General features: G+C 36.1%; 1 protein-coding gene across 3 annotated transcripts in view; it reads left to right on the top strand.

Annotated features, from left to right (window-relative positions):
- Positions 1-19106, top strand: part of SIPA1L2 (signal induced proliferation associated 1 like 2) — an 87540-nt gene extending 68434 nt beyond the window's left edge. Inside the window, exons 17-21 of one of the 3 annotated variants that reach the window (XM_059829186.1) lie at positions 6902-7033; positions 14154-14207; positions 15165-15288; positions 16937-17018; positions 17876-19106. In XM_059829186.1, the coding sequence (XP_059685169.1) occupies positions 6902-7033; positions 14154-14207; positions 15165-15288; positions 16937-17018; positions 17876-18022 (539 nt within the window). In that variant the 3' untranslated portion in view covers positions 18023-19106. The remainder of the gene's footprint in view (positions 1-6901; positions 7034-14153; positions 14208-15164; positions 15289-16936; positions 17019-17875) is intronic. The other 2 variants (XM_059829193.1, XM_059829202.1) reach the window with 2 other exon arrangements.
- The last annotated feature ends 310 nt before the right edge of the window (positions 19107-19416 follow it).

The following is a 19416-nucleotide window of genomic DNA, read 5'->3' on the forward strand; positions in this document are numbered from 1 at the left end:
GAAATATTTGTAATAAACTCAAACAAATCACCAAATATTAAGTTAGATTTTACTTTTAAGGTGAAATTATGAAATGTCAAATCAGTATACCAGATATCCTAGTAAAAGCATGCTTGGTCAGCAGTACAGGCATATGCTTTCCTTAGTGATCAATTCAGATTTATCATGTTTGGAGATAGCATTCACTTCCCAAAAAATTTTCATGAGACGAGTGATAGGCAACAAACATTTGCCTGAAGATATTTCTTGTTATCATTTTATTTTCCAGTGGTGACCAAATTAAGCCAAGCTGGCCTGTTTTATTTTAATATTTGTATTTATTTATTTTTTGTGTGCATTCAAATTACTGAAATATTCACAAATATATTCAAAATAATAGCTAAATGGGACAGCATCTATTTAGATGATCTTTTTGGTAACATCTTAAAAGGAAATGTGCAGTAGTTGTTGTCGTCATCTCCAATTTCAAAATCGAATTTGCCGATACTTTTTTTTAAAATGTTAGTAAAACCTTTGCAAGTAATGCTTCATTTTCAGTAGCAGAAAAAGAGTAGTCTGGGGTGCTAAATGAAAACTGTTTTATGAAGGTGTCTCTTTACTTGTGAGGTCTTCATAAGCAAGATCTTTATTATATGCTTATATTGCAATAATTCCAATATGGAGTTCCAATATGAACTATAAAGTTTGTAGTAATTCTGTGGAAAAAATAGAATGAAAATTATGAAAAATAAAGGGGGAAAAAAAGGAAATTGTGAAAAAAAAAATGCTTATACACCACAGCCCAAATCTGCACGGCCAGATACATATATTTAGGCTACATATCCATGTTTATGTATTTTATAAGAGTGAATTGTTTTTTTAAAAAATGCTAAATCTCTTCATTTCTCGACTATTTTGGCTGACCTGTAGGGGAAACCCAATCTAGAAAAAATGGAAAAGGCACTTTTAGTTAGCTACTTTAATATTGCATCACAGCTGACTGCAATTTAAAAAAATAGTAGAGCAATTGTGGATTCTGAAGTCCATAGTTAAGAAGCTGTGGGTGGATTTCTTGAAAGCATTAAGAACTTTTGTAGGCATGTGTCCAGAGAGAATGCAGACAGATGACTTAAAAGAAATAGTAATAAAAAGGGCTCTGTCATTCATCATGTCCTTTAGGAACTAGCAGTCACTTCTAACTTTCAGAAGTAAGCCTTATATACAAACCACTTTTTTCTAGCTCTAGTGGCCTCAGCTATGAGACTGAGTTTTAGTCACTAACCACTGGTTAAATTTGAAGTGGTATTGCAAACAAGTGCTAAATTCCTGCTTCAGATGGGAATGCATGCTTGGTGTACCTTTTGCCTTTCTAAAAGTATTCTTCTATCAGAGTAAAACTCTTTACTATAAATTTAATATGAAAAGATCCTTTGCTTTTACTGATAGAGAATGAAGACCCATTTTGTTTCATTTGAGACTAATTCAGTAGATTTTGTGGTCTATGAAGGAGCTATGTATATAATCAGGCATCCTGATTGTATTGTTTTCTCTTACTATGTTAGGCCTGCATTTTTAGAGCCATTTCTTGTAAAGGTAAATGTCCAATGGGATCAAACCTTCAGCGTGCTTTTATTCTGGAGATTGACACAAGCTGTATACTGCTCCTCCAGCAATGAAATTTTAGTGGTTTGTGTATTAGTTCTGTCTTAAACACCTTGTTTTCCATTCTTGCTGCTTCTTAGATACAGAAAGTTATTTATACACATAGCTGGGAAAAAACATGAAACTAGTATCCTGTCAGTCAAAATGAAGCTGATTTGTTGATATCCAAGGTAGTTCATGCTATTTTCATATACAACCTCTATTTTCTGAATCTTTTTATTTTTGAATTATGGAAGTGCCTTTCAATGCCAGCAATACAGGGTCTTTTCTGATGGCTGTTTCGAGGAAGATTTAATTGGCTGTCTGTAAGTACACTCTGAAAACAAACACATCAAGACTTGCCCACCTTAGTTTTCAAAATAAGGTTAGTCAGTATCTCCATATAAGAAACTAACTTTGACTCTTTGTTAGGAAGGTTTTTGTAATCAGTGCATAGCAGGTATTTACATTCTATAGCAGTGGTGATGTGAGAAGTTTCTTTTTCATTTATAATTTTAGCTTGAGGTTGTAGTTTCAGATATCAGGATTCTTAGCTGTCATAGCAATGTCTCTTGTAAAATACGTAAGTTTGTGATCCTAAAACATTTTAATTTTACTGATATTTAATGTTTACAGAAATCAGTGGCAATAGTGTGGTTTTGGCTGGAATTCATTTCAGAAAGATACATTCTTGCATGTTATTACACAGCATGTGGTACATGAAATATTGTGGCAGCACCAAGTCTCATGAGATCCCTCTTGCAAGGAAAAGAGTGTGATTAATAGGTAAGCAAGGCAGCACCAAACCCAAAGCATAATAGGCAACCTGAAGGGTCTCAGTTTACTGGGAAATCAGAACTGTCAGAACAACCGTACAAATATAGAAACAGAAACTTCACCTGTGTGCCATGTTGACTCAGGGAAAGAGATGAGAAAATGAAGCTATGAGATTTTTTTTATTATTTTATCACTGGGGGAAGTGAAGTGAAGTGAAGTGAAGAAGGGTTGCTTTCAGTAAAGCCTGAAACGCAAGCTCTGACAGTTGAGTGCTGTTGATTACACACAGTACACAAATGTAGAAAGATTTATTTCATTTTATCTTATTTTTAACTTAAACAAGAAAGCAGAACTCATGTAGCTAAGAACTGTGGAATTTTACCTTAGGGACATTAAAGATTCCCTAACTGAGACAGTGGTGTTCATGTTGAGTGATTCTAGCCTGCCATACATGGTTGCAGGTACAAATCTATCCCCATCTTGCAAATTCATGGCAGCTGAACTAGCAGGTGAAGAATGAAAACAGTGAGAACCACTGATACAGAACTAGTGTACTAACACAAGTTGGAAACCCAGAAAGACACCTGGAGGCAGTCTGACTGACATTGCAGGCACTGTGGTCCACTCCTATTATGAAACGCAGAAAGGGGAAAGAAAAATGCCCTAAGTGATACACTGGCATGACATTCCTGTGCTGTGAGGAAAGGAGCAAGGTGCAGGATACTTCCAGTGAAGACGGTCATGAGGAAGGGAATATTTTGCAATGATGCACTAAGAAATTCTGAAAGTTCTCAGATTATACATGCCATAGGGAAAAGGTTGCCGGAAGTGCAGCTGGTGTATCTGTAACAATGTTATTAGATGAAAGTCTATCTTAAAACTGGCTTACTACCAGTGTTAGCTGCAATCCAAAACTAACCTCATTGATAAGAAGCAGTATTAAAATGGAAGAGCATCACTGTGTATTGATGATGTACAACGTGAACAATTTGGAAATCAGTTTTTCAGGCTGATAAAGGCTGTTGATTAAATAATTCATGCAACCAATGGAGTACATATATTGTCTGCTACAGGCTCTCACACAGTGAATAATCCACCATACCGGAACATGAGACTATTTTCAGTAACGACTTTTCCCTTCCCTTTTGTTATTGGGAGCACATGTCCACTATTCTAACAGTAACATGAGCAGATATCCATGAGAAAGTCTATTAGCAGGCTGGCATCTTTGAAGGGAGACTTTGGGCAACCCTAGATACTACTGAAGAAGGGAAAGGTTCAGCAGGGAGAAGCTGTTGTTTAAGAGGACCATAGAGATATAATTGGCGATTGCAGGAAAGAAAAACAGAAGCAGACAATGGGATTTATGTCTGTGTATGACTTGATATGCTCCTTCAGCTGCAGCATCTTTTGAGATAATCTACTTGTTAAATGGCATGTCTAGTTTGAACACAGTAAGTGAGGAGTACTTAGCAGATATTTTTTCATCATCTACAGTCTCTACATAAAAGTAGCAGTTCCAACTGAAGCAGGATACTTGTCTTTGAAGCAGAAAAGGTTAAGTTAGGTGAATCTTTCTTCTTTCTGTATAACTAATTACTCTTTGAATACAGAGGTATGTGGGACTGATGACAGTCAATTTGAGGACCTCTGTTGGAAACTGAACTGACCATATAATTTTGGTGAAAATAAGGACTCTTCAAAATGCTTTATACTTTTATGTATCAATAATAAAAATAAAGAAATTTCCTAACTGGAGGAAGAGAGTGACATAACTGAAAGGACCAGAAACCACAAGATCAATGATTTTTGTGCCAAAAGGAGTAGAGCAAATAAAACAATCTTTAAAACTGAAAGATAACACTTACATGGTGTTAACAATACACATAACACTACAAGATTAGGCATATCCTCCTGGACATGCAGAGGTGGGCATTCTCAAGCATAACTTGCCACCTTTGCACAAATCAAAAAGGAAGACAACGGGCAGCCTGCAGCTGCTAATGCGGCAGTCATACAGAGAAAAAGTGGAGGTAACAGCAAGGTAAGAGGAGCAGGGAGGAAATGCAAATCCAGGAGGCTAAAAACAATTCATGTCACCCAGAGCATTCCTGAAATACAAACAATATTCTCTGAAATTCAGAAGCACAAAGATGCCTATATCATTAGAGCTCCCTTTTTCCTCCCTTTTTCCTCCCTTTTTCCTCCCCGCCCCCCCCCCCCTCCCCATTGCACAAGAACACATAATTTGTATCTTGAAAATTAATTATTCTGTGGTGGCATACTCATGCCTGTTCAGTTATTCCACTTATAATTTCAGCCATCAGCATGAGCACTTGCGTTTTCAGAGCTATCAATATTCAAATCTCTACTCTGGCAGGCTTTTGGCAGTTGAGTTGCTCTGTCAGGTCTTACACAGGACTGAATAAGATCCACCCTAAGGTGAGCTGAGGTTCTCACAAAGACAATGCGTAATGAAGGATGACTACTGGTGAATATATCACTCCTACACTTTAATTTGGAAAGCCAGCAGAATTGCACTGGGAACAGGCATCTTCCTGACAGATTTCGCAATCAGCCTCTGTAGGCTGATCACACAAAAGCAAGAAGGACTGTCCCTTAGGGCCTGCCTGCTGGTCTAGAACCAAAAGCTGGCTTGCCAGCCTTTCAAATAAGGCATTCTGTCTATTTTCCACAACAGGGATGTATAAAACATTTGTACTTGCATAAATAAGGTTCTTATAATTCCCAGGTCATATACAAGAGTTCAGAGACTCCTCTGATGTTGAGCTTCCAATGTATTTGCATCCCAGGGTAACCTTAGACAAGGTTTTATGTATGTTTGTAAGGAACTGAAAATAAAACCATAGTACAAATGTATGAGTAGAATCTATTTGTATATTACATTTTCCATTTCATACAACATCCACTTTTGCATACTAAGAGTGGGTATCGGGAAAGATATTTCTACAGAGGTTTGTCAAGCCACTTCCAATTGTAATATAACAATACTGCATCTTTCATATAAGTTGTAGAACAAGAAAAATTCCACAATAAACAGGTTTTCTACCTCTTCTGCATTGTTTTTGCTTTGTGGGACTCCTAGTTTTTGACAGAGGATTGCAAACCTCCTTCACTTTCCTGTTCCTGATTTTTATTTTTTTTTTATTTAAACAAGCTTTCTGCAAAGAATATGATATGCTCTTGTCATTGCTCCATGCAGTAGAATGCTCTACTGCTTTTGGATTTTTAGGTCAGAAATCTTTAGTTCAAATGGACTTTGGTGTTCTTTTTCATTGGTATGAGGACAATGACAACATGCCATTTTCTTAAACTATAATGTATCTTCCGCTTGCATGTGTGCATTTTTTCTTTCATTGATTTTTATGTACGATGTTTGGTGTTTTCCTGGAAAAAATATTCCTCATAAATATTATAATATCTGAATCACTGGAATAACTAGATGGAAATTTCCTGTTGAAATAATATTTGAGTAAAAATTACTGTTTTGACTTTTTTAATAGAAGTTGAGACATCTGAAGCAAAATTTCTTTTTTCCTGACTATACTGTGTAATAAAAGTACAATATTGTATCACTAGCTTTATGGTTAAGATGAAATGTCATTGTAAGTAATGTATTTGGTTTATGTTCAGTTTTAAGAACCTCTGTGTGCCTGTTCAGCAATATTCATTTTAATGTGTTCACATTGATCAGAGTGAAGATTGCTATGAATAGATAAGGAAAATGTAAAACTATTTAAGATAATTATGAAAATTAGCATCTCCTCTACTAAGATGTATGTTAGTGGTACCTTTCTAAAAGACTGCATAACTGAAAGCTGTATATACACTTTATAGTGTATACATTTCAATTAATATACACTCTATCTACAGTATACAATGTGTTACAGCTCACTCTGGAGCTTAGAGATCAGCACACAAGTCTTACATCCTCAGATATACGGCTACAAATATTAAACTAATAGGGTAGTATTTTCAATGTGAAAGTGAGTTTTGGATATAGACTCAAATTTATAAATGCATTAAAAGAAAAGCAGGTGATAATTTATAAATTGCTTCTGGAAATGAAATATTTAAGTTTCAGAATAAAATTCTGCATGTAAATATCTTGTATGTTGTTTCACAGCCTTCTTAAAAATATAACTTTGTGTATCTAGCAACTTTTCTGCTCAGTGCTCAGGTTTAATATGGTATGCTTTAAGAATGAATGCTGCCTACTCATACAGCATTCAGATGAAAATGTGAAGAACGCATCATGTGCAAAGCGGCACCAAAAAACCTTCAGAAACCCTTCCCATCTTATTCTGCTGAAGTTTAAAAATTATTCCACCCATACTGAGTATTGAACAGGAAAAGACAGAAACAAGAGAAATGAAGATAAGCACTCTTTGCTTATACATTTTTTTACAGTTCATTATAATAGCTTCAAAATTAATTGTCCATCGTTGTTATAGGAAGACTAATTATTGTGTTTATTGTTTAGATGAATTCTGGTTCTCAGATGGGTCCTTATCTGATAAAGCCAAATTCAATGATCCTGGCCTGATGCCCCTGCCAGACACTGCCACAGGGCTAGACTGGTCCCACCTGGTAGATGCTGCACGAGCGTTTGAAGGTAACAGGAAAATTTAAATAAAGATCAATGTTCAGTACACAAACTTTTTAAAAAATATATATATTGTATAGCCACATTTTGAATTACAGAAATACAGTGTTTGCCTCCGTAGCCCTTTAGTTCTTTTGGCAGTATCACTTCTCAGTGCAGAAGATTGTCACTGAAAATTTGGGGTATTCATGATATTTGCAGTATCTAAGATACAATTCATCCACTTAGGGGCCTAAGTTCCTTCTGTAATCAGCTGGAAAAGCCAGGTGCTTTGAAGGAGAGATTAAAAGCATTTAAGTTAGATGTTTAAAATGAAACAGGGAGTAACACTTCCCTGAGTTTCTTGTGTTTTTATAAACTTGTATGTGTGGTACAAATGATGTTGCAGTCCCTCTCAGTTTTCATAAGAAGCCCTTTAAAAACAGCAAAAATGTATGCTATATTTTCCAGTAGCAGCACTTGAGGTGCAGGATATAGGTTTGCATTATTAATTTATAAGACCGGGTTAGCTAAGAAAAAACCTCATTCGCTTCTCTGAGAGCTAAACCTACACATAATGTATAAACACAGAAAGGTGGATGATGGTTTGAGTGTATATATGAATACATACAGTTGAATGTTTGTGTTTTGTTGTTTCTGAGGGGTGTTTTGGTTAGGTTGCTGTGCTGTCCTGAAATCTCTGACATTTCTTAACTGGTGTTACTCTCATTAGTGAATGTATGGGAAGTTAGAGGTATCTGTGCATAAGATGACATTACCACAGTCTTTGTTACATAAGGTACAGATCTTAACTTCATGAAGAAAGCTGGTTGTGAAGTTAGTGATGAGATGTTCTTCTGTTTTTTTTTAACTAAAAGCAACCATGGGAATCAGTTTTCTGGTACCTGATTCCTTCCCTAAGTATGAAGTGATTAAATTTCAATTTGATCAAAAGCTCTTCAGAACTACTTACTATACTAATTTAAATGGCATTGTTAAAAAACCAAACCAACAGTGATGATTAGCAATCTAAAGTACTGTCTTGTTCCTTAACTTGATTAACTATTGTTACTATTCAGTACTACTCAAACATGCCTGTTGTAGCTGGCGGGAAGTACGGTGACGCTGAGAATCTGACAACTGTTCTCATGCAGTTCTATGTTTGATTGCTCAGGGAACATCCTGCTATTTGTTATTGACATCTTAAACAACTGAAAATAAATTTAGATCAGTAAACTAGTAACTCTTTAACTTGGTACTTGAAGAATATTTTTAAATGCTAGTAAAAATGTCGAGTTCAGCTGACTAAAAGGTCATTCTGTACCAGTTACGCACCTGTATTTTTAGCTTTCTTTGAAAACTTTAATAGATTTTCATTATTTTTACTACTTAATATTGTGATGAAAATAATTTCACTTTGGTAAGTGTTATGTGAGTGTAATTACCATTTGAATTTGAGAGAGCGAGGTAGAACAACATAGCTATCCACAGTGCCCTATCCTAGGGAGGAGGAGTATTCGCTTGTTGGGTTTTAATTGCAAAAATCTTAGATGTATTTTTAGATAACACTGAAGAATTGGTGGTCTGAGTCACAAGATAGAAACTTTTTACTGGGTTTTTTTTTAATTATTCTAAGAATTTGAGTAGTAAATAATAATTAGTTTTGTATGAAGTGATGTAATTCTTTTCTGTTTAGGACTCTGCAATAGAGACATCCGTGTATATGTTAGATGATTTATAAAATGTTTTGACTAAATTCATAGCACTGCAATTTAAAATTTTTACAAGGAATGGAATTTTTAAGCCTTGTTCAACTTTCTCTATCCTATGTCTTGCAATTTGAAAGGATTTTAAAAAAGAATAACTGATACACATGTCATAAAAAAATCACTGGCAGGGAATGTGTTGGATATCACAGAATCATTAAGGCTGGAAAAGACCTGTAAGATAATCAAGTCCAACCATCAACCCAACACCACCATGCCCACTAAACCATGTCCCACAATGCCTCATCCACATGTTCCTTGAATGCCTCCAGTGAGGGTGACACCACCACTTCCCTGGGCAGCCTGTTCCAGTGTTTCACCACTCTCTCAGTAAAGAAATTTTTCCTAATATCCAGCCTAAACCTCTCCTGGCGCAACTTGAGGCCATTTCCTCTTGTCCTGTCGCTAGTCACTTGGGAGAAGAGACCAGCACCCACCTCTCTGCAACCCCCTTTCAGGTAGTTGTAGAGAGCGATGAGGTCTCCCCTCAGCCTCCTCTTCTCCAGGCTAAACAACCCCAGCTCCCTCAGCCACTCCTCATAAGCCTTGTGCTCCAGACCCCTCACCAGCTTCGTCGCCCTTCTCTGGACACGCTCCAGCACCTCAATGTCCTTCTTGTAGTGAGGGGCCCAAAACTGAACACAGTATTTGAGGTGCAGCCTCACCAGTGCCAAGTAAAGGGGCACGATCACCTCCCTACTCCTGCTGGCCACACTATTTCTGATACAATTCTGATATGAATTAGCAGATACAGTTTCCTTATGTATTTTAATGTTGTTGACTTAGGAGTTGCATCAACTTACTATTTTAAAATAGCTTGGAACTACTGTTCTGTATTCTATTAATGTGAAAAACAGAGTGAATGATTTTAAAGTTTGTCCACTTCTGAATATAAAACTGCTTTGATCTTTTTCTTAAACTGGGTGGAAATGTGGTCACATTTTATATAGGATCGTCTCAAAAAACCTGCAAACCAAACACAGACAGACCTCCCCCCACCCCCCCAAACCTTCAATGAAAAAGATCACAAAACAGATAGGACTTGTTTAATACTTATTTAAGAAATTATTGTTGGAGTTGTTGTCTGGTTTGCCTTTGCTAACCTGATATTTCAAAGTTGTGTTCTATTCTAGAACCTAGATATAAGACCTAATTTTAGTTTTTTCTTTGTATAAGGTCTTTTCTTAATATCAATTTATTAGAAACACCAATCCGATTCCAAGGTCAGGGTTTTTCCCCTGTGATCTCTCTAGATTGTATGTTGACAACTTACATATTTTGATCAGTTCAACATCCATAATGAGGGCCTTGCAGTCCTTCATCTATCTGTCTTAAAATGCAATTGTATCTCGATTAATGCTAAATATATCCTTTTTAGGTGCTTATGTTGCTATTAATTGGATTAAGAATTAAATATAGTAGCAAGATTTTTGCTAACATCATCTGCACTCAGAGTTTACTCATGGGTGTAAGAAGAACAGTGGTCTCATTTTTAGCTCCCCCCCCAAATGAACAGTTGACTAGGTTGTTTATTAATTAGTATTAGCTTTTATCTAACTGAAGCCTTGGTCCTATGTAGAACAGCAGTTTTTAAACTGTGGTCCATGACGGTGGACTAATTACTTGGTTTTTTTTTTTAATTGCAAGTATGGTGATAATGCTTTTCACTTTGTGAGGATTTCATTTTCACTGCTTTTGCTTGGCAAGAACCTTTGTGGGAAGCTGAATATTTACTTCAAAATTTTCCTGAAATATCTTGTTATTCCTAAGACAGGTCTTCACAGTGCAATGGAGAGCTGTGCAGGCGTTAACTCCACAGGCTCCAGAAGCTGCATCAGTAAGGGGTTTTGCTTGAACTGTGTCTGTTGAGAGTCAGTGTCCATAAGCTGGAGCACAGTGCAATGTAATTTTAAGTCTTCACACTGTCTTCCTTTGCAGGACATAGTTTTGACTCTGATATTGATCCGGAGATCATCTTTAGCATGCATGCAGTCAGTAGCAAGGGGTATCCTTCCATTTCTTTCATACATGGATAGGTTTCTTCCAGTTTCCTTCTCTTATTTTGTGGGAGCTGCAGAGAGACAGTAACCAGGGAGCAGCTGACATGCTAGAAGTACACTGTTGTGTAGCAAACAATAAAAAATAGATAGGACTGGATGTGACTGTACAGCAAAAGAGGTAGGGTTTTAGGGAGGGCAGCTGGGGTGAAAGAAGAGAAGTTAAAGAAGCAAAAAGAAAGCAAACATGTTGAACTGAGTGAAGATAAAGATATGGGGATTTACAGAAAAAATTGGAAAGCTGAATTAGAAAAAGGAGAACAAAGAAATCTCAGAAAAGAATAAGGGGAAAGGAGAGAATGTATTTTTTAATTCTCTTTTTGTATTATCCTTCCAATAGATCTCCAAGTTAGGGAAGAAGAACTGGCTTTCAACGTGTGTATTATGGTGGTGATGGCTAATTTTGGATCTTTTTGATGTTTGGGGGAACAAAAGGAGAAGCCTTTCTGGATGTCCGTATTTGTTACTGTCATTATAGAAGAGAACTGACACAAACATAAATATTGATTATTATTATAAATAGAACTTTGTAATATTTGTGCTACTTTAAACTGGGCTTATTGTGCTTAAAAAAAGCTGTTTAGTGTTTGGTAAATCATATTGTGGGAATTAACAGCCTAAGAAGGTCCCTCCGATGTCTCTGATTTAGTTCATTGGAATAGGTGGTTTCAACTTCTGATTTTTTCCAGGTTATTTTTATGAACGTCTACTAGCACCAATCAGAATGCAGTGTTTCTTAATGCCAATTTATCTTTGCAGAAACATCTGTGCTACTATAATTAATATTATTTTAATATTTCCATTTAAAATATTTATAGCTTAATGCAAGTAATGCTGCACATAACATAATGTGAAAGAAGTGAAGCATTCAGCATGAGAGATAATTATTTTAACCAAATTAGTATGTTAAACTGCTAGAAAAAGAAAAAATGAAAACATTTAGTTAACATTTGGTCATTTCTAGTGCATGCATGTGTAACTCTTTGCTTCAGTGCGTATGGCAGTGTACGTTTGTGGGTAGACTTTGCCTGAATAATGAGAGAGTGGCTTCATGTACTATACTCATTTTAGCCTTTTCTGCTCTCCAGTACATCAAAATTGTCTGGAGTTTTTTCTGGCCTCAGTTAGTGGTCTGGAACAATGAAAATCCAGATTCAAATTTTTAGTGGTTACAACTGTACAATTCTATTACTTTAAAGTGAGACATGAATTTTGTCTCATCTTTGGTCTTGCTAAGGCAACTGTTGCTTAAACTTTTGATAGAAACAGCAATATATTTTTGCAAATAGCTTTCTATGCATGAGTCCTATATGGGGTTTAGCAAGGATGTCCCAGATAAAAATAAGAGCTCTGAGATTTACATGTATTTTCTTCTGTTTAGTACGCACATATCACTTGAATGGAATAGGAGGTGTCCCTGTAGTTTGGAGGAAGCAGAACTTACGTCTACAGCATCATAGTCAGAAATACACTTGATTTTTCTTTCAAAAAATTAACTGTTGGTGGAGGTAGCTTTGATTTAATTTCCATTAATATAGAGTCAAGCCAATTCTGTTAAGAACAAATAAACCAAAAATCAGAAGGAAGATTTTGCTCTTTGAAGCACAAGTTCAACCTTCACCGCAATTCAGGTTTAAAAACAGTTCTGATTTAAATAGTAAATTGGTGAAACTATTGCTAATCATGAATACTTACAGGGAGATCAGTGAGATTTGATATAGTTACTGAAATAAAAATGTCTTTAAAAGTACTTGAAAAGTATTCAAAGGCAAAATACTTTGCTAGCCCAGGATCTTGTTGATGTACTAGTTGTTACAGAGATTTATTGTGTTACTAACTTGTTCAGAGAATGATTTTGACACTAACCTGGCTTTTGAAAATTAAGGAACTACTCTTCGAAGAGCAACACAGGAGTTCACATAGTATATTATATGATTGGAGACTTCCAGTTATTAGTGAGCATGCAATGACTTTATTCCTCATCTGATGAATGTGAGAATATGGTTTCATCATTTATAAAGATATGAATATTTAACAGTTAATTTCCTCTTCTAAGTGTTAATATTATTTTTAAATTATGTGGAGTTGAAATTTGTTAGGGATTATACAAGGAAGAAAAAGTTAATCCACACATTATACTTCATTGCAAGCACCCACGTTTATATATTTAATCTGTGTGTTGAAATAATATGAAAATATTTTAAAACATTGTCTTTAAAAATAGCATCATGTGATTTCATTAACATCTGCATATACCTGTTTTTGCACCTGCTTTTATCCATCAAGAAGAAGATGCTTTCAAATACTGCTGGGAAGATCAAACTGACAAAACACTTTCTCAACTGACAAAATAAACTAGACAAGTGGCCATTCTCTTTAATTAAGCTTGCTTGTCAGAGGGAGAAAAATGCAGATTTTTTTATATTACAGTAGGATTGCCTCTGAGGCACAATGTCAAATGTCACTTATTGTTGGCCATAGAAAAAATAGCAATAGCAACATTATAACATTTGTTGCTGGCTTTGTTTTCTTCTATCAAGTGGTAATGGAAATCTGAACAGTAGAAAGGTGAAATCAATAACTAGATAAGTACTTCAAACTGATTGTTTGTGCAGTCTTGTTTCTGGCCTACATACTGCGTTTGATCTGGGAAACTAGTTTTAGTTTATCTGTACTAATTAAATCTGTTCAACTTAAGTTTCAAATCTGTAAAGGATGTCATTGATTATGTGTTGAAAATTAAATTCTTACCTTATTGTCAGCACATATGAAAAAGTCATGTTCATATTTGCTGAGATCCATCACTAGTCAGAAATAAGGATAAAAGCAGAGTAAATGAGCTGTGGTCTTTAAAATTGGACAAAAAATGACATGCAACTTTTCGTCATTATATTATAGAATGAATTGTCAATCTTTGCTATACCTTAAAACTATTCATTTGAAAAATCCTTTTAAAGAGCTTTTTAGTGATTTCCTATTTTTGTTTGGTGGAACTTTTAAACCAAAATTTCCTCCCTAGTTAAGATGATATGGCCTGTATTCACTGTTTGGGTGCTTAGAGTTTGGAGGGTTGCCTTTTTATGTATCATGCCAAGTTGTCATGCTGTGTCGCAATACTGGATATTACTATTAGAGACATGGGGCATGACACCTCCTGCTTTACTGTAATGTCAGTGTGGTGTAAAAAAGGCGTTGCAAGGCTGAGAGTGAGAGCCAGCATGAGTTGCACGAGGAGTATTCCGCTGTGTGCGCTGTACGTGAGGGCCACAGCTGCTCCAGCAGAGATGGACTGTCTTGTTTATAGGAACATTCTAAATCTTATTCCAGGTTTTGACTCAGATGAAGAACTTGGGCCATTCTGTCATCACACGCCGTTTCTAGGTGATGGTCTGGGATTGATGACTTTTGCCTTTGTAAACTTTCTTTAATATTTCCTATGTTTGCACGTTTGCATGACAATGCAAGCTTCGGGCCTGTGGGGTGGTAGAGCAAGGGGAGAAAGGGCAAGGGCAGGCATGTTGTCGCCAGAATTTATACAAGCCTACAGACAAGGATTTTGTTGGACAGAAATAAGTTAAATCAATCTCCACAGAATATGGATTTTTTTTTTTTTAAAGAAGACAAATTAAATCCTAATGAATGCATCATTTACTCCTGTTCTGTGCAATGATGATCTGCATGGCATACTTCTATTACGTGATGACTGATGTATTTTGGCAACCACACTGTATATCCATAGGTAATTACATCTGTGCTTGTTAGATTATGTTCTAGTGGAATCCAATGTAGATAATAGCGTGCCTTAGCAATATATGTAACAAAAACTCAATTGATAAAAATAGTGTGAATTTATTGTTTTTCAAGTATGCAGATTGCCATTCGGTTCTGCAAATACTTGAGACAGTAAAACAGTACGAAATGAACAGTGCAGATTTCTGAGGAATCTCAGAACCAAGAAAACCTGGTTTTAAGTCCATGGAAAATGCAAACCTTTTCACTGAATTATTATTGTCATTGGTTGTGGCCCTGAATTCTCAAATGGTTTTCTGCAGATTTCACCAAGACCAATTTACTGTTAATATCAGCATTAACTGGTCCAAACAAATCTGTCTTACTCTGCTGATAGACACCAAAAGTTGCTTTGGGGTTGCCTTTGGATGCAGATGTGGGGAAGCCAACTAGTTGGAATATACTTTACATCTGCTGATTATCTTCAAAGCTGTGATGTAGAAACCTACATCCATTTCTCTAACTGAACCAGGATAATGGCTGTAATATAGCCTTTTATTTTTTATATATGTCCAGCTTTAAACGTACCCTTACGTTACTTTTTTACAGATCAGAGAGTAGCATCTTTTTGCACCTTGAGTGATATGCAGCAAGCTCAGGGCTTGGAAGGAACACAAGAGTTACCTTTGGATGAGAGTCCCACAGATGGAAAAGATTTTCTTGAGGCTGCTGGGTATGTCAGAATTAAAGCGTATTTCTTACAAAAATATTTTAAGAAAAGGTTTTCTCTTAATGTCGCATGTCACATTGCCTGTATGCATGTTTCACTGCTATTTGATGGCAGAGCTGTTACCTTGGCTGATCATGTCTTTACTTCAATTTTGAAAAATGTTGTTTCTTGCAATCAACGTCTGAGCAGTTCTATCTAGAAAATTTATAGGATAGTCAGATAAAGCTCTCTCACTAGAATAGGCCTCTAATGCAGAGTGTGGTTAGACGCAGAGTTTCAGCTAATCAAATTTTTCACTGTATTCCTCCTATAAATAATAATAAGTGTTACCCTTATTTCTATTTTCATTAGAGTAAAATTGATTACAGGAGCTCAGCTCTGTAGTGTGCAATAACCTTATCTGCAGCAAATGTCTCAGACCTTGGAACAGGTGTTCCTGTCTATCTTTTGCAACTATTTGCTACTCACAAATCCATAATTTTTCATTGATACAGAGGTTAATTAATCAAGCAAACCTGTAACTGAGGACTGCAGGAAACTTTTGTGCCAAACTGCCCAATTCTTAAAATTCTTCCCAGTGCTCTGGGAGAGATTATCTTTCCCCCCACCGTCTTCCCTGCTGTGAGGAGTATACTTGTTGAAAACACAGATTCAGCAGTATAATCTGTGCACTAGCACACTTTAAAAGAAAAACATACCTTTGATTAGTTTGGCTCTTCAGCTGCAGGAATGAAAAAACAGGAAATGGAGGGAAAAGTCTTCTTGCTTGTTAGACTATCACATTTTAATTTGAACCAATTTTACACAAATTAACTTACATGGTAAAGCGCATTTATTATAATGACTTCTAAGTCCACATCTTTCCCCAGCCTAGTGATCAGTAAGGATTGCAAAAGACTGTTTAAAGATGTTCCACTTTTAGCATCGGCAAATCTGTCAGATTTGTGCACTTGTATAAAGCAGCTGATTCAGCTTTGTATATAAAGCTGCTCTCTTCAGCTTCTCTCTTGTAGACAAAATGATTCACATTATGGCTAATTTCATCTATAACATATACGAAACGGCCTCCCATAGTGCTCATTGCCAACAGAAGCTATTCTCAGTATTTTCCTTCCGTCATGCATTTAATTAACCTGTGGCAATATTTCAAATAGTTTGACCTTTAAACAAAATATTTGTCTCCATAAAGCCACAGGTTTATCCTTTGCTGGAAATGACACAACTGCAGACCAGACAAAAGGACTCTTAACAGCTCTTTTGGTTTACAATAATTGCTGCTGCAGCTTGCTTCAGATTAGTACAGTCCTTATCAGAAAGCAGCTTGTTAACAAATGTGCTCGGCACACCATTTAGCAGCAAGTTTGACTTGCACTGTGAGGGTATGTGCAAATAATTCCTAAAACATTCCTTCTTAAAATCATTGTAATTTCTGCCTGATTTGCATGAGAGGCAGTGTTGTATTTCAGGTATTGCAGCAGTGGGTTTATGTTCCAGTAATAGTCTTTTGCTGATGCTGGTTTTCTCTGTGTTTTCCTAACTATGCCTAAACTGATTTGTCTCCTTTGCTATCACTAAAAGTGTTACTCTGCAAAAGCTGGGGGAGAGAATGTTTTTAACTAACCCAGAGTGAAGGTAGTGGTTTTCTTTACAGCGAACATGCTCCGAGTACTCTGACTGGAAAAGTAAACCAGCTAGAAGTCATCCTCCGGCAACTACAAACCGACCTGAGAAAGGTAAGAGATCATTAGCGATATTATTACTCTCCCATTTTAACAGTTACATTTTTATGCAGAGTTCATCTTTTTTGAAAAAAGTACATCAGTTAAACCAGACAGTGTAATTAATGAATTTTAGAGCCCAGGGGTTGATCAGAACACTGAGGTGCAGAAGGGCCTGTGGGAATGGTTATGTGAACAAGCTGCCCCATGGCTAACTAGTTTATGGGTCTTTACTCCAGAATAACAGTCCTACATATAGTCATATGCCAGAAAGAATGAGGCGCTTTGTCTCCATTTATGGTACCTTGGGTTTAACAAAGGATAGGGATATGGACATGGGCACTATTGCCAAGTGTAGTTAACACTCCAGATTTGTCATCTTGTGGTATCTTGATCATGTAACAATGACTTGCTTTGTGTCGCATTTGCTGTCTGATTTCTGACCTGGAGACAATGCCAGGACTGCTTTTGGTAAGAAAATAATCATGTAACGGAAAATTTTGAAATTAGATATTTTTCTTCCTTAACATATGCTTGAAATAAATTCCTTACGACTTGGGCTCTCACATACAATTTGTAATAGCTAAAACCTTCTTAGCCTTTTAGTGCTTGAATTTGTTAAATGAAGTAAACTCCTATAATTTTTGTTTTAAAGTAGCATCTAGTTTTCTTTTTAGCTTGCAATATTTTCTCAGAATGAATGAGGTAGTTGGAGCATATTTGGGGACTTAACTTACAGTTCGGAGTTTTCAGAATGGATTAGGGAGCTCAACAAAATACAGCTGTATGACTTGCACAGAAATATTAACAACAAAAATAAATGCTGTCATTGCAACTACTCACTTTACTCAACTTGTATCTTTGTTAACCAGGAAAAACAGGACAAGGCAGTTCTCCAAGCAGAGGTACAGCATCTGAGACAAGATAACATGAGACTTCAGGAGGAATCTCAAACAGCAGCTGCTCAACTGAGGAAATTTACAGAATGGTTTTTCAATACGATAGACAAAAAATCTTAATGACTGGGCCCCTGGAAAGTAGTTATTTAAACAATGTAACAGCTGTATTTTTTGAATTAGCGGGGTAATAATTTCACTGTGTTCACAATCCATTTTAGGTGTTTCTGCTACATTCTCTGTCCAGCTTTATTCATTTGAAAAGGGGAGAGAACTGTGGTAATCGGTCTTTAAATTCATATGAAGAAGGCAGAGAATAGCAGATATTTGTTTGTGTGCAGATGAATGTAAAAAATCCTTAGTGTCATTTTAGACATTTTTAGAAGATGCTCTGGCTGGGGCTTGCCTGAAGAGGAATATTTGGGGTTTTAGTTCCCGCATTTCAGGTGCGCTGGTGAAGATGTTAAAGCAATTTACATTAGCTTGGGCTTCAGTATTGTAAGATAAAAAGAATAACCAGACGTATACTTTAATGTTTAAAAGGTGCTCTATTTTTTTGTATGTACAGTAGTTTTATTTCCACAGTCCACATTGTCATAGCAATAACAATGGAGGTATAGTGAATAGTCACAAAGCTGTGTTTATAAAATGTTAGCACTGATGTGTTTAACACTAGTTTGGATGCAGATACATTAGAGATTATTTATTTGCAGGAACAAATGGTGCCTGAATATAAACAGTGTTCTGATTTTCTAAAAATACACATGCCTTGTAAATGGCTCACTGGGGTTAGCCCACTTCCAACTTCAGTTACTTTTGTATAGTTGATGTTCAGCTAAACAGTTACACTGCTTAACTATTGAAATCATGTACGGTGTGAGCCAGCCAATCAATTGTACAATGCCAAATTTGTTTATCTTTGTACAGAAGCTTTGATCAAGTGTCTTGTATTTAACACCTTTATTTAAGCTTATTTAACCTAAATTGTTGTTTTTATAAAGTTTGTTTTATCTGCACTATGGTGAGGTCGGTTGGTTGCAAGTTGTAATATTTTGAGCTTGCCAAGACTGTACTGAGGAGTTCTAGAAAATTCTAACAATTGGATGCTGCTAGTACACAATTGATTTGTTTGTATGCTTTAACATTTTTAACTGTTTAATTTGAAATGAACATACATCCTGCTTTTTTAATAAATGTTAAAAATCTAAACCTGAATTATTTTGTCTCGTATTATTTATAACCACTGTCACCAGTAATAGCTCAGGGTTCTGTTCAGTCCACTCTCTACGTTCTCGATCCGGAGACAGTCCAGCCCCCCAGAGCTTTCACAATTCCTGGTTACCATTGAGGGACTGTCGACATTATCAAACTTGATCTCTTTGGTGTGTCCTATCCTGTAACTGAGGAGGTAGCTTCACAGGTCAAGGAACAAAAGCTGTTTTGACTGTTCACAGGTATTGATTAGTGTCCTAGGAGAAAAACTGCTTTATCCAAAAATATGTCCTAAAGAAAGTTTT

This window comes from Gavia stellata, chromosome 2, assembly GCF_030936135.1.
Source record: "Gavia stellata isolate bGavSte3 chromosome 2, bGavSte3.hap2, whole genome shotgun sequence".
NCBI classification, from domain to species: Eukaryota; Metazoa; Chordata; class Aves; order Gaviiformes; family Gaviidae; genus Gavia; species Gavia stellata.